Source organism: Chroicocephalus ridibundus, chromosome Z (assembly GCF_963924245.1).
Source record: "Chroicocephalus ridibundus chromosome Z, bChrRid1.1, whole genome shotgun sequence".
NCBI classification, from domain to species: domain Eukaryota; kingdom Metazoa; phylum Chordata; class Aves; order Charadriiformes; family Laridae; genus Chroicocephalus; species Chroicocephalus ridibundus.
The window spans coordinates 17,760,262-17,772,546 of record NC_086316.1 but is presented as its reverse complement, the minus strand read 5'-3'; the positions used below and the strand labels follow the sequence as shown (position 1 = coordinate 17,772,546).

The window sequence follows — 12,285 nt, the reverse complement described above, 5'->3', positions numbered from 1 at the left end:
ATTTCATTGGGTTCATGGTTATTGTGAAAAACAGAGTAAAGACATTAACATCCAGGAAAACGACTTCCTTAGTGGTATTTGCTGTGACTGCTGCTCTTCCTTGCGTTTTCTGCAGTGCTGCTTTACCTTGTTTAGCCACTGTGGTGGCTACAGTCTAGGAAACACAGGAAAGAAGCTCAGCATAGTCTTTTCTTTCAGTCTATGGAGGAAGAATCAAATTTGAATAAAAACACAAGCCTACGTCATGGCAACTGTGTGGTACAGGTAGCTGCTCTTTTAACAGCTGTTTCTTCTTTACTTCCTTTCCTCGCATCCCGCTCCGAGCATGCAACGAAGCTTCTCGGTCTCAGTGCCGAGTGTTTAGTCTTCCAGCATGGTTTGTCATTTTTTAGCTCTCAATGCCATTAATGTGGCTAACAAATCTCAACCAGTTCCCTTGCTAGAAAGCTGTCTTTTAATGCAAACACAGATTTCCTTGGCATCCTGATGTGAGGGATATAAATTGCCCTCCTTACCCTGACTGCAGGTTTTTCATTGCCCATGGTGCATGGCCTCTGCAGGCTGCCTCAGCCGTCACTGGGCTGCGGAAATGGATAGTGATACCTCTGGGAGTCAGCAGAAGGTGTCTCTGGACCTGGCTTTTCCTCCATGTATTTCTACATTATACAGAGAGAGCAGCAGAGATGTGCCAAACAGAAAACAGGGCTGCCCCTCCACACTGCCAGTGGAAGTGTGGATGCGCCTGGGGTGTGGGGCTCGGAGCAGGGAAAAACTACTCAGGACTGTAACTCGTTTCCTCTCACTATCACATGAAATGCTTTTCAGCCCTTGAGTAAACACAACTAATTCCCTTCAGAGTGGGTTTTGACAGAAAGGATACATGACAGAAAACAAATGATGACAAATGGTCCACTGGAGGACTTGGGTGCTGTAACATACGAGCAAAACGTTGATTGGAGTAGTTGATGGTGCCAGGTGGGTTATTTTTCATGCTCTGTGAGTCTGTACTGTATGTGATTTATACAGTATGAGCTGCTCAAGCTACTTGAATATGCTAGAAAGATTCTTATTCCCAAAATATGGTAGTATAAGAATCTTAAAGAGACAAGAGCTGTACCTTTACCCCGTAGCTCACTAAACCTTCTTGAACTTAGCGTAAAGTTGATCTGTATGTTTGTATCATTATCAGTGCCTAGGGTGAATTTATTTCCCAGTTTAAGCCTCAGATTTTACAGTTCCCACACAGATTAATTCTTGCCCGATGGTAAGAGGATTTCTCCGTGACACAGACTCAACTGATGCAGTAAGACTTGGAGAGCATCCTTCTGAGTATGCAAATCAAGGAAGAGAGCACCACTGTTGAGACTAGAGCAGAAGGATCTCCGGACTTTGAGGAGGAAAAATGCACACACAGATAATTGTCCTAGTGTTGTTTCTTCTGACTGCTATGGCTTGCAGTCTTTTCTGTGTATAAGAGCGCTTCTGTTGGATCACTGTTGAGGATAAATTTTGAATCCCTGCCAGAACCACAGACCACATAGCCTGCTAGAGTTCAACAGGAAGCTTGTGTACAGATAAAATATAGACTGAAGACTTTTGTAAAATGTGTCGGGGTAAGAGTGATTAGCTCCAAAAGAATGCCTGGCTTATTGGATGCACTCTCTTCGGACTGGTTTTATTTAACATCGTGATTTTTGTTAGGTTTTTAATTCAGAGTCAGGAGCACAGTTAGAGAGAGCACCTTCCTCCCTGCCCAGAAAAGAAGAAATGGTGTCATAAGCCTTATCCTGGATAAGAATTTTCATTTCTCTGTCTGAGGAGCTCCCTTTTGTTTTTCAGATGGATACCCTGGAGTTCCTGGAAGATGAATTCAGTGGAATGGCCCGGTGCCCATATGATGCAAAGCATGCCAACGTTGCGTTGTTCGCAGGTAAAGTGACGGAGATAAACATTTTGCTTTCTGTCCTACAGCCCAGGCCTGCCATAGCGCTGTGTCTCTTGAGTCCAGAAAGCCAAAATCTAAAAGGTGCCAAAGGGAGTAAATGATGACTAAAAATAGGGGGCATAAGGAAATCACTAGCACGGAAGCCTTCCCTTCTTTGGGATTAAGTTCACTATCATAAACATTGCCTGAGGCCTCAGTTTCCTGGTCCAATATTTCAATATTTCCTGGATTCATGATAATATGGTGCCAGACCAGTGTGAGGCACCATTTCTGGCTGCATCCAACTTCTGCAAAAGTCAGGGAAACTCAAGGCTTGTGTGAACGTTAATGAGGAGTAGGCAGGATATGCTCTTTTACAACTCTAAGCTTAAGTTAACCTTCATAATAAAAGGAAGTTAGGGAACATGCTGTGATGTGCCCTTTTCTAGATCTAGAAGGAAAGGGAAGGTGATTTTATTTTAAAGCAGAAAACATCTCAATGTGGTGTTAACCAGCTGTTGTAGACAAAGGGGAGAAGTGTGTTGGTTAATGGTGATTATGCAGGCAGCAGAATACAGTTAACTCTGATTTCTACTGCAACAGTTAAAAAAAATTAGTGCTTATTAATGGGGTTACTTTGGGCTGTTGATTGTGTGTTATTTTTGTATCTCTCCACGAATTCCTGATTAAATTGTTTCTTTATTGAACTTCTCTTAGGGTGAACCGTGCTGATCTTTTCCTAGAGATCGTAAAATAGGTGGTAAAGATAATACAGAAGTCACCCGTGATAATGTCAGTCCTCTTCAGCAGGTGTCATGCTAGAAAGCACAGCCTGGGTGCTCACGTGGAAATGCTTCAGCTATTCCTCTGAAGATTTAAAAGTGTGCAAGTAACTCAGCCACTCTCAACTGAGTCTGTGGCCAAAGGGTTGTATTAAGCTCTACTGTGTTTGAGGTGGCCTCACAAAGGAGAGATTTTATAGCAAGTTGCAGTATTATTATTTTTTTTCACTCTTTATAGTTTAATTAAATGGGCCCTTTTGTTTCAAAAATAATGGTGATGATGATGGCAGTAGTATGTGATGTCTTAATTACAGTTAAAAGAACATTAAGTAGGAATTCTCTGATTGTAGCAGGTAGTTCGTAAACCATGAAAAGAGAGAGGCACCTTCAAAGAACAATTTATCCCATGTGTCTCAGATTCCCTGTCCTTCGGGCAGTCTGAATGACCTTTCAGAAGGGCCTTTCTCATTGTACTGGCCGAGAGACGGCATTCAGCTTAATGTAAACATTTACCTTGCATGCAGCTGAAGTTTGGTAACAGGACTCCCACTCTGTCACTGGAGAAACGCTCACATTATTTGAAAATAAAAAGAATATTTATAGAAATGATTATACTCTTTCATGATGATTCAGAATAAATTTGATAGTGTTAAAATAAATTCATGTAGAATATACCCTGTAAATCTGCTAGCTTCAGAAAATCACTGTTTCATATGCCGTACATACTGATACCCATGATAACTTTTCAGAGTGACAAGCAGTTTCGGAACAGTTTGGGGCACTAATCCAGGAGTTCGTCTGAGTGTGTTGGGTGCACTTACATGAATATGGCTCGTCTTGCAGCCTGTAAGCCATTATGGCTGATGTGTGCGAATTGTAATTGGTCACATGGTCTTCAGGAACTTGGCAGGAAAGAGAATAAATGTGTGATTGTATTAACATGAGTTCAGACATCCATATCTAAACAATTCCGCTTTTTATTCTATTTTAAAATTGTTTTTAATATCTGCTTTTTTTTGTCATTATTTTTTTCTGTTTTGGCTAAGAAAAAAAGGCCATTTTTAACTAGCCAAATAATGATGGGAATCGTGGGGCTCAAAACAAAGAGTACAGTCCATCTAATACAAAACAGTCTGATTTTTAAATCTCAAGCTGAAATTAAACGTTGTCTGTAAGTGCGATGAGGTTGGCCAATAGAAGCTCTGCTTTGTCCTGGGTATGTCCTCTGTGCTGGTGCCCTGAAGGCCCAGCACCAACATAATTTCTGTGAAAGGAGATGCAGGCCATTCTGATTTTTATGTAGATACAACAGAGACACGAGTTGCTGTCCTGCTGCCGCCATGCTTGTGCGCCTATCAGACATCCTGCTCCAGGATCTGTCTCACACATGAAAACAGCCCTGTGCAGTTACCATGACCTGCAAACAGATTAGACAACAATTATCATTTTAAAATGTGGTTGGAGCTCATGCTTTTACCTTCTTATAGTTTTGCATCTTTCAGTTGTACTTGGGGTGCCATTTTGTAGACCCTTTCTTATTGCCTGTCCTCCAGTTCTTAAGAGAGAGGAACACATAATTCACGCAGGAAATGCCTAAAATGCATTTTAGAGAAGAAACATAGGTAGACAGTCCTCCTGCATCTCTTTGCAACCCTGTTTTGCCTGGGCTCCCTGCATGCTATTTAATTTTTTGCCAGTGATCTTTGGCAGAAGAGAAGTGCTCTCAAAGGGAGAAATTTGCATAAGTGTCAATTAGCTGAAAGTCCCTGAGACCTGTCTGGTTTGCCCTCCCAGTTAAAACTAACAGTTCTGTCGAGGCTTCCCCATATTTATTTTGCTCATATACATAGGCAGAATTTATAAGCATTGAACCAAAGGCATGTGCAAGGAAACTGAAACATTAGGGTGGTTCAGTATCACCTGCCTAAACTGGAGAAGAACGACTCCATCAGGTTTCTTCTCCCACAGCATCCCTCTGAAATTACTGTTTTGAAAACTGGTGACTTGCTTGTTCAGGCCTCAGTCCCATTTACTTAGCTGGATTTTTTTGGTGTTCCTAAGGAGATTGTGGTAATTTCATTTGCCCATCTCATTTGACTGGTGAGAGAAAGCAATTATATTATTTCTAATGCTCCTCCCCTCTTCTTTCCTTCCTCCCCAGAGGGAAAGCTGTATTCTGCCACAGTGACCGACTTCCTTGCAATAGATGCAGTCATATATCGGAGCCTTGGAGACAGCCCAACTCTGCGGACAGTTAAACATGACTCAAAGTGGTTGAAAGGTAGATAAACAAACAAAACGAAAAAAGCAGCATCTCTGATGAGAGTCTTGGATTCCTGACAGACCTCTCTGTCATTTCATTTCACCAACGCTTTCTGGCAGAAAGAAGGAACTAAATTACACCTCTTACTTAACACTGATCTGTTTATCTCTTTCCCTCTTCTCCTGACCCCGAGTTACTGGACCTGACAGAAACTGTGAGCATGGTAGATCAGAATATATATTCCAGAGAGGTTTCCAAGCCGAAATCCATCGGTTTACAGCTGTTGGATGTAAAGGTTGGAACTTGCAGGGCTCATTGTCCTTGGGCTGTGTTTGAAAACATTCCTGCATCAGGACTGTGTTAGGTACCAGTCAAGGCTTCGTGAAGTATAGAGGGTTTGTCCTGGAACATTAAGATTCATCAATGAAAATAAAATAATGAGAATATTGCACAAAGCCTTTCTTTTATGATTCTTACAGACTGTACAGCTGCCATTGAATTAGGCAATTTCTGCGCTCTAAATGCCCTCATTGTTCAGACCGGTGCTGTTTAGTTTCACGTAGGCGTTATGAATAGTTAGCATTTGGAGTGATTTTAACAGTGAGCAAAGCCACAGTTTGAAGTCTTTTTCTGCACGTAGAAATGTTTTGCCAGGTGTCGACTTTAGCTGTCCCACTTTGCTTGGTGTTAAAGACACGTGTGGGCAGAAACAGTTAAATGGTTTGTTATTCCCTCCACACACAGCCTGTATGCCATAAAGAGCACTGCTTGGACCCCTCAGGCATACCATTATGGTATATACCTCTTTACCTTTCCTCGTACTCCACACAGGGCAGACCTGTTAGTGGCAAACACTTAACTACCTTGCAGTGATGTTACTCAGACTTGTCCCCAGCTATCCTGTCCCCAGACAGTGGTTCTTCTGCGGTGGTGATGTTGCTGGTTCTGAAAACTGCACAAGTTTGCCTGATGTGGGCGTTTCACCTTTGGATGTTTAGTGTGAATGTATTCGGCGTTCCTTTGCATGCTATATGCTGTAAGTGGTGCCTAAATAGCATGTCATGTTGTTGTTTGGTTTTTTTTCTAGAACCATACTTTGTCCAGGCAGTGGACTATGGCAATTACATTTACTTCTTCTTCCGGGAGATAGCAGTGGAGTACAACAGCATGGGGAAGGTAAGGGCAAAACATTGCCTTGAATGACTTTGTCAGATTCAGGAGGAGGAAAACATGTGCTATTCTTGGACCAATGCTGTTAGGAGTGACCTTGAAATGAGAACCATAAATCATGATGACAAGGTCATCATTTTGAGAAGATTCCTATCGCTCAAGCCAAAAGGTTGGCTGGAGTGAAACATTGCACTGTCTTGAAAGGAAGCAGGGTGGTTTCTTACGGTGATGGCTTATGCTGGAATCTCTTTTCTCAAATCCTAAAAAGCACAAGGCAAATGTAGTTAGTTCAGCGTAGTAGGTGATTGTTAAAAATGGATTCGAAACAAGGAGATATTTTTCTTTAAGAAATCTGAATTGGAGTGCTGAGTAAACAGGGGCAGGAATTTTGTGCTCTGCCGTTCTGGAAAGAATAATTAAACACTTTCTGTGTTTTTGCTAATTTCACAATACAATAGCTTTCTGACTAAGCAGTCAGAAAAGCTGACCAAGGTCACAAAGGTGGAGGGCAGGAATAAAAGCCCAGCAAGATTTGCATAGTTTTTAAGTGCTGAAAACACAAGAGTCAGAGCAGGCAGCGTGGGTTGGAGGGATTGTGAATATAAAATGTGCTTTTGTTTGGGGAAATAGAAAGCTAAGCAGTCTGTATGGAAATGAGTTTTATATGGGTTGAGAACAGATCTCCTGAAGGATTTATGGCTGTATAGTAAATGCCACAGCCTTATCTTTTATAGCACACTGTTCCAAAGCTCATTTTTTCTCTGTTTCTTATTTGTCACAGATTATGGAAACATGGGATTAAATTAAGCACCTTGCTGTGTTATTCCAACTCTTTTAAAAGCAGAATTCCAAGAAAGTCTTTCAGTTCAAATGAACATTTCATTTTCTCCATTATTTTTGTTCTACTCCTTCCAGGTAGTTTTCCCAAGGGTGGCTCAGGTTTGCAAAAATGACATGGGAGGATCTCAGAGAGTGCTGGAAAAACAGTGGACTTCCTTTCTCAAGGCTCGTTTGAACTGCTCAGTTCCTGGCGATTCACACTTCTACTTTAACATACTGCAGGCAGTTACAGATGTTATCCATTTCAACGGCCGGGATGTTGTTTTAGCAACCTTCTCCACTCCATATAATAGGTAATAGGCGCAATAACCTTTTACCTTCTGTTTCCTTTATGTTTTGCTTTTCACTGCAGTTTCTTTTTACTTTATGAAGGTAGAAGAAGTGATTGCTCATACAATGTAATTATTGTGTACCACAGGCCTACTGGTAGTTTGCGTTTCGTTTTAAGACACGCTGGTATTGCTTACTGCATTTTGTATCTCATAATTTAGAGCAGCTTTCGGCCATTTGCTATCTGGACACGTTCCTTGGGTGGACTTTTCTGTACATGGAAGTAATTCAGACTGACCCCCAAGAAGTTTTGCAGCATGTGACTTGCAGAATGTTACTCCATAGAGAAAATACAATTTATTTATTTTTCTCACAGAGGAAGGACTGGATCTGCCCTGTTTACATCTAAACCCCCAAGAACCACTTTAGAACTCTTCCCCTTTATTTCATGCATCCCTCCTGACTCTTGCATTTTCTCCTGGGAGAACCAAGATCCTAAGTTGTCCCGCTTGCTGGGGAGGAGGGTTCCCAGAACACCTGTATTTCATTGTTCGCAAGGTTTTCCAAAAGCATCTGTTCATCTGGAAAGAATTTATTACCACTATGCATTATAACATGTTTCTCCAGAAGTTATTAGAAGAGTAACTGTATCTAATTATTGAGGTCTCCCAGAGAAGTTAAAAAAATAGTAGCATTCTAATTAAAAAATATATTGCTGTTTCACAGAGTAACATTTGAGCTGAAAGGGGAACTTTATTGCTGAAATTCATCTGGCTTTGCTGTACACTCACCGCCTCTTGTCAAAGCCTGAGCTCAGTGAGGTCATGCACAGAACTGACTTCAAATGAGAATAAGCCCAGGCCTGTAATGTATAATCGCTGCTTTTGACATTGAAACGATAAGAACTGCAATGGAATAATTATGCCACCAATGGCGAATACAGGCTTAAATTAAGATGATCCCTTTTTATGCAAACTGGCTTAATGAAAACAAGTGAACAAACAGATTCAGCATCAGAAAATAGTTTGTATCTTGAGTTTATCTCAAAATTGAGATTGTCCTCCCACTCTGCTAGAATTTCCTGTGGTGTCATGAATAATAGTTTTCCTTAAACCCTGTGTTTTAAAATCTAAGTACTTGGTGTTAAAATCAAGGTACTATTTATAGGCCCCAGTTTTTGCCAGACATTGAAGAGGACAGGAAGACGCATAGGTTTGGAGACACCTCATTAACAGACCTACCTCTGATGTGGACGCATCTCTCTCATTCCTCCTCCACTGAGGAAAAGCTGCAACACGTATCTTTGATCTCGGGAACAAAGCTTCCCCCTAGAGTGTGCTGGAAGGAGTTCCCCAGGCTAACCTGAGGTCGCTCAGGGTAGGAGCTGGTGATGGGTTTTAGTCCAGTGGTTGGGAGATGGCTTGTCTGTGACCCACAGTACTCCATCCTTACGGCTTTATCACACTGTGGACCCACAAACCCCCATCCTTAAGAGTAAAAGTTGTTGCAGTCTTCTTACCGCAGCGATCCCTCCATCACTGTGTAGATATGTGCTGAGCACAGTTCTCAGCGCTTTTAGATCTGTATAGTGCACCGCAAGATTTTAGGGTTGTTTTTTCTTTGGGGCTTAATTCAGCAAAGTGCAAAATCTTCTACCTGGAGTGGGTCTTGAGGTGTCTTTTAGGGTGAGGTCCTGTGTATGGACAAATATACCCTTGACCCAACTCTTACAACAGCATACGTATGGCTGCCTCCATTTAAAACTCTTGCTGTGTAGTATCACATTAATATAGAGCTTTGAAGTTTCCTTCCAAGTAAAAACACAATCTGTGGAGATAAAAGTAAGACTAATACTGTCTCCCTACTTCTTGTTTCCTTCAGTAATAAGCATTTTGAAACCTTTTAATATTCAAGCAGTTATTTTTCTATCAATTTATGAGTTTAGTTTTATTCTCTGTTAACAGTATTATAGTTCCTACACTTTTCTTCGGTGTATAATAACCTACTAGCTAAAAGCCAGATTGAAAGCCTCAGCCAGCTGGGTTCATGCTATTTACCTGATAAAATCAAGCGGTGAAAGTCAGACACTAATACAGTAGTTCATGTGTAAAAAAAATGAAAGGCGGATAAATGAATAATTCACACTTCCAAGTGACTGACCATGGGAAACCCCTAAGCCTTTCAGAAAGTATGTAGGTAAGGATATAATTACGTTTAGACAATGCTATCGTGCAGTTGCATGCAAATAATCAAAACGTTGAGATTTACAACTTTATAATCTAAAAATAAAATTGAATTTGCTTCTATAAGCTCTTTACACCTCATTGAGTTAAGCAAATTCCTGAGCATAGTTAACTCCTTTCCGTTGGGAAAATGTGGTGGAGATCAGGCTGTGGGAGGATAGAGTAATAATGTCGAAATGCCAGGTCAATGGCACATTGCAGCATGCTCCCAGTTTGATCAGCACCAACTTCTGAACTGTCTCCAGTGTATTTCTGAGGCATGACAGGGACTGTGAGAATTAATACCAAGAGCTGTTGTGACTTACAAGAACTTAAATTTCCAAGTAATGGGCTCTGAATGAGACTGGCTATTACTCCTCGTTCATCACCAGTGGTACCCAGAGTTTCCCAGATTCTTTCCCTTCTTCAAGATGATAGCAATTATTTCTTTCTATAGAGGCTTTTGAAACAAATTGTGCTGGCAGGAGCTGTCTGCTGATTGGTATATTGCAGGCTTTTCCACAGCACTGGCTTTTCCTGTCAATGCTCAGAGGTTACAGAGTTCAGGATTGGGTAGCCTGTGACAGGAAGACTTCTATACAGCATGTTTTTCACTCAATATTTTATGCATAACTGCAGAATGAGTAACAATTTCTGGGAAATGTCACTTTGCAGCATCCCTGGCTCTGCAGTCTGTGCCTATGACATGCTTGACATCGCCAATGTATTTACTGGGAGGTTCAAAGAACAAAAGTCCCCAGACTCCACATGGACACCAGTTCCTGACGAACGAGTGCCCAAGCCCAGGTATGTTTCATGTGTAGTGATACTGTTCTGTTTCTGCATGCAGAACAGAGGGTTTTGGTAATTTGAGCAGCCTTGCAGAGTGCAGATACAATTGAAGATACATGTTTTAACAGTAAAATAGAAGTTGAGTTGCGTTTGGATATAAGGTATGCAAGTGAGAATTTTTCCACTTTGACAAGATTTGTGTAACATAAATCAGGTCAGCGTCAGATTCACTTGGTCAGAATGATTTATCACTTAAAGAGTGGTGTGAGTTACATACCTGTTGCAAATTGGTTCGGTAATGGATATATCTCATTACAAAGCCTGCACCAGTTCCTGTTCTGCAGTTAACATGCAATTTATGTGCCACAGAGGATGTATCATATGGAGAAAAAAACAGAATTCTATTAAAGTGGAGATTCAGTTTACCTCATTCCTCCTATGAGTTGTTTTCCCTGCTTCCACTTCGCTCCTGTTTGCGTGGCTCCTCGATTACGCTGTCTTTGTATTTCGTGCAAGCACCCATTTCATAGAAGTTGCTGTTGACAGCCACTTGTTAATTCATTTATGCCAGTGGCATTTTGCTCTGAGAATATGATATGAATGTAGATAAAGAAAATTCATTTATCTCAGTCAGGCTTTACCACTTTAATGTATAATTTTCATTGCTTGTGATCTTACATAACGTAAAAGAAAAACACATCTGAAGCTCCGCAGTGGCAACTGAGCTTCTGCCTAAACCCAAATTTGGCCCATCATGTTTTAGAGTTGCCGAGTATAGTATTCCTGTGCTGTCTTTATTCTGAAGTTGTCACTCAAGAGAAGAGACTGGACGTGACTGGAAAATCTGGTAAAATCCGTGTCTGTTTTTGCTCTGAGCCTTAGTAAGGCATCTGCTAGCACTGTTGGTGGATTTTCTCCTCATTTTTGCTGTGTTTCAACAACTTGTTGACATGATGGGCTGCCTTGGTAGTGCAAGGCTGCACAAGGGCTCTAAGGTCCTTTGTTTGCAACTTGCTCAGATAGAGAGTTTTGGCAGGAAAGGGGAAAAGGAGAATAAGGGATCTCCTCTTTCCACGGGAAGGAAGAAGAGAAAGTTGCACTATGAGTTTGCGGGATGAGCCAATAGCAGGCTGACAGTTAGAATGAAGGTGGGGTAATACTGCTCCCTCTAAAGCAGCAGGAGATAACGTGAACTGAACTGGTGAACACTGTTTTCATGTACCATTTGGTCATCAATCTGCTTAATAGAAATAACCATTACTTCTAACTTATGTTGCAAATGCATGAGAGGCACAAGACACCTTTGAAGTAAGTTCATTTTTATTTGGATATCTCAGTATGGTGCAAAAACATTAGTGCTCCTACTGATCGTAACATTTCTCAGAAACATACCAGAGCCTTTCAGGGCCTTTGCTTTCCTTTTTGGCCGGAGTGCACAGCAGGGTTTACTCAGTTCTATGTTTACTCAATTAAACCAGTTTTGAGATTAAAGCAGGATTAATCCAATCACATGATTAGGATTTAGGAGGAAATAGACCTCCAGTTTAGATATACAGTAACTCTAGTGCCACAGTGCCAGAAAGCGTAGGCTGCTCCCTAGAGTTCTCTGGGAATGTCACCTCATGAATCAGTGCCCTTGCAAGAAACTAGGAGACCAGTGGTTCCTTGGTTTCTCTTTCTCTCCTTCTATTGCTAATTCCATATGCAGTTACAAGACGAATGAAATATTTTGGATACAGAGAGGCAGAGCACAGCATCTCTGCGTGTAGTGTTCACTGAACAGCTGTGTGGGACCAGACTCATTGACCCAGCTAGTCCCTTCCAGTCTTATGCTGCCTTCCTACATAACATTTAGTTACCTAGGTTTTGAATATTTATTTAAATTTGAGCGATGGATATGATAGGACCAGCGCTATATTTTGTTTGCTTTACTCCATTGATATCAGTGGCTCTACCCATGTCAGGGCAGATGAAAAATGGACGCTGCAGCACGTTTACGAGTGGGTGGTCCGTCTTTCATCT

General features: G+C 41.3%; 1 protein-coding gene across 8 annotated transcripts in view; it reads left to right on the top strand.

The window, feature by feature from the left end:
- The window catches only part of SEMA6A (semaphorin 6A), a 119,011-nt gene that overhangs the window by 62,890 nt on the left and 43,836 nt on the right, over positions 1-12,285 (top strand). For all 8 annotated transcript variants that reach the window (XM_063319621.1, XM_063319620.1, XM_063319622.1 and 5 more), the window contains exons 7-11: positions 1,840-1,930; positions 4,868-4,987; positions 6,057-6,145; positions 7,055-7,272; positions 10,147-10,278. In XM_063319621.1, coding sequence (XP_063175691.1) covers positions 1,840-1,930; positions 4,868-4,987; positions 6,057-6,145; positions 7,055-7,272; positions 10,147-10,278 — 650 coding nt within the window. The remainder of the gene's footprint in view (positions 1-1,839; positions 1,931-4,867; positions 4,988-6,056; positions 6,146-7,054; positions 7,273-10,146; positions 10,279-12,285) is intronic.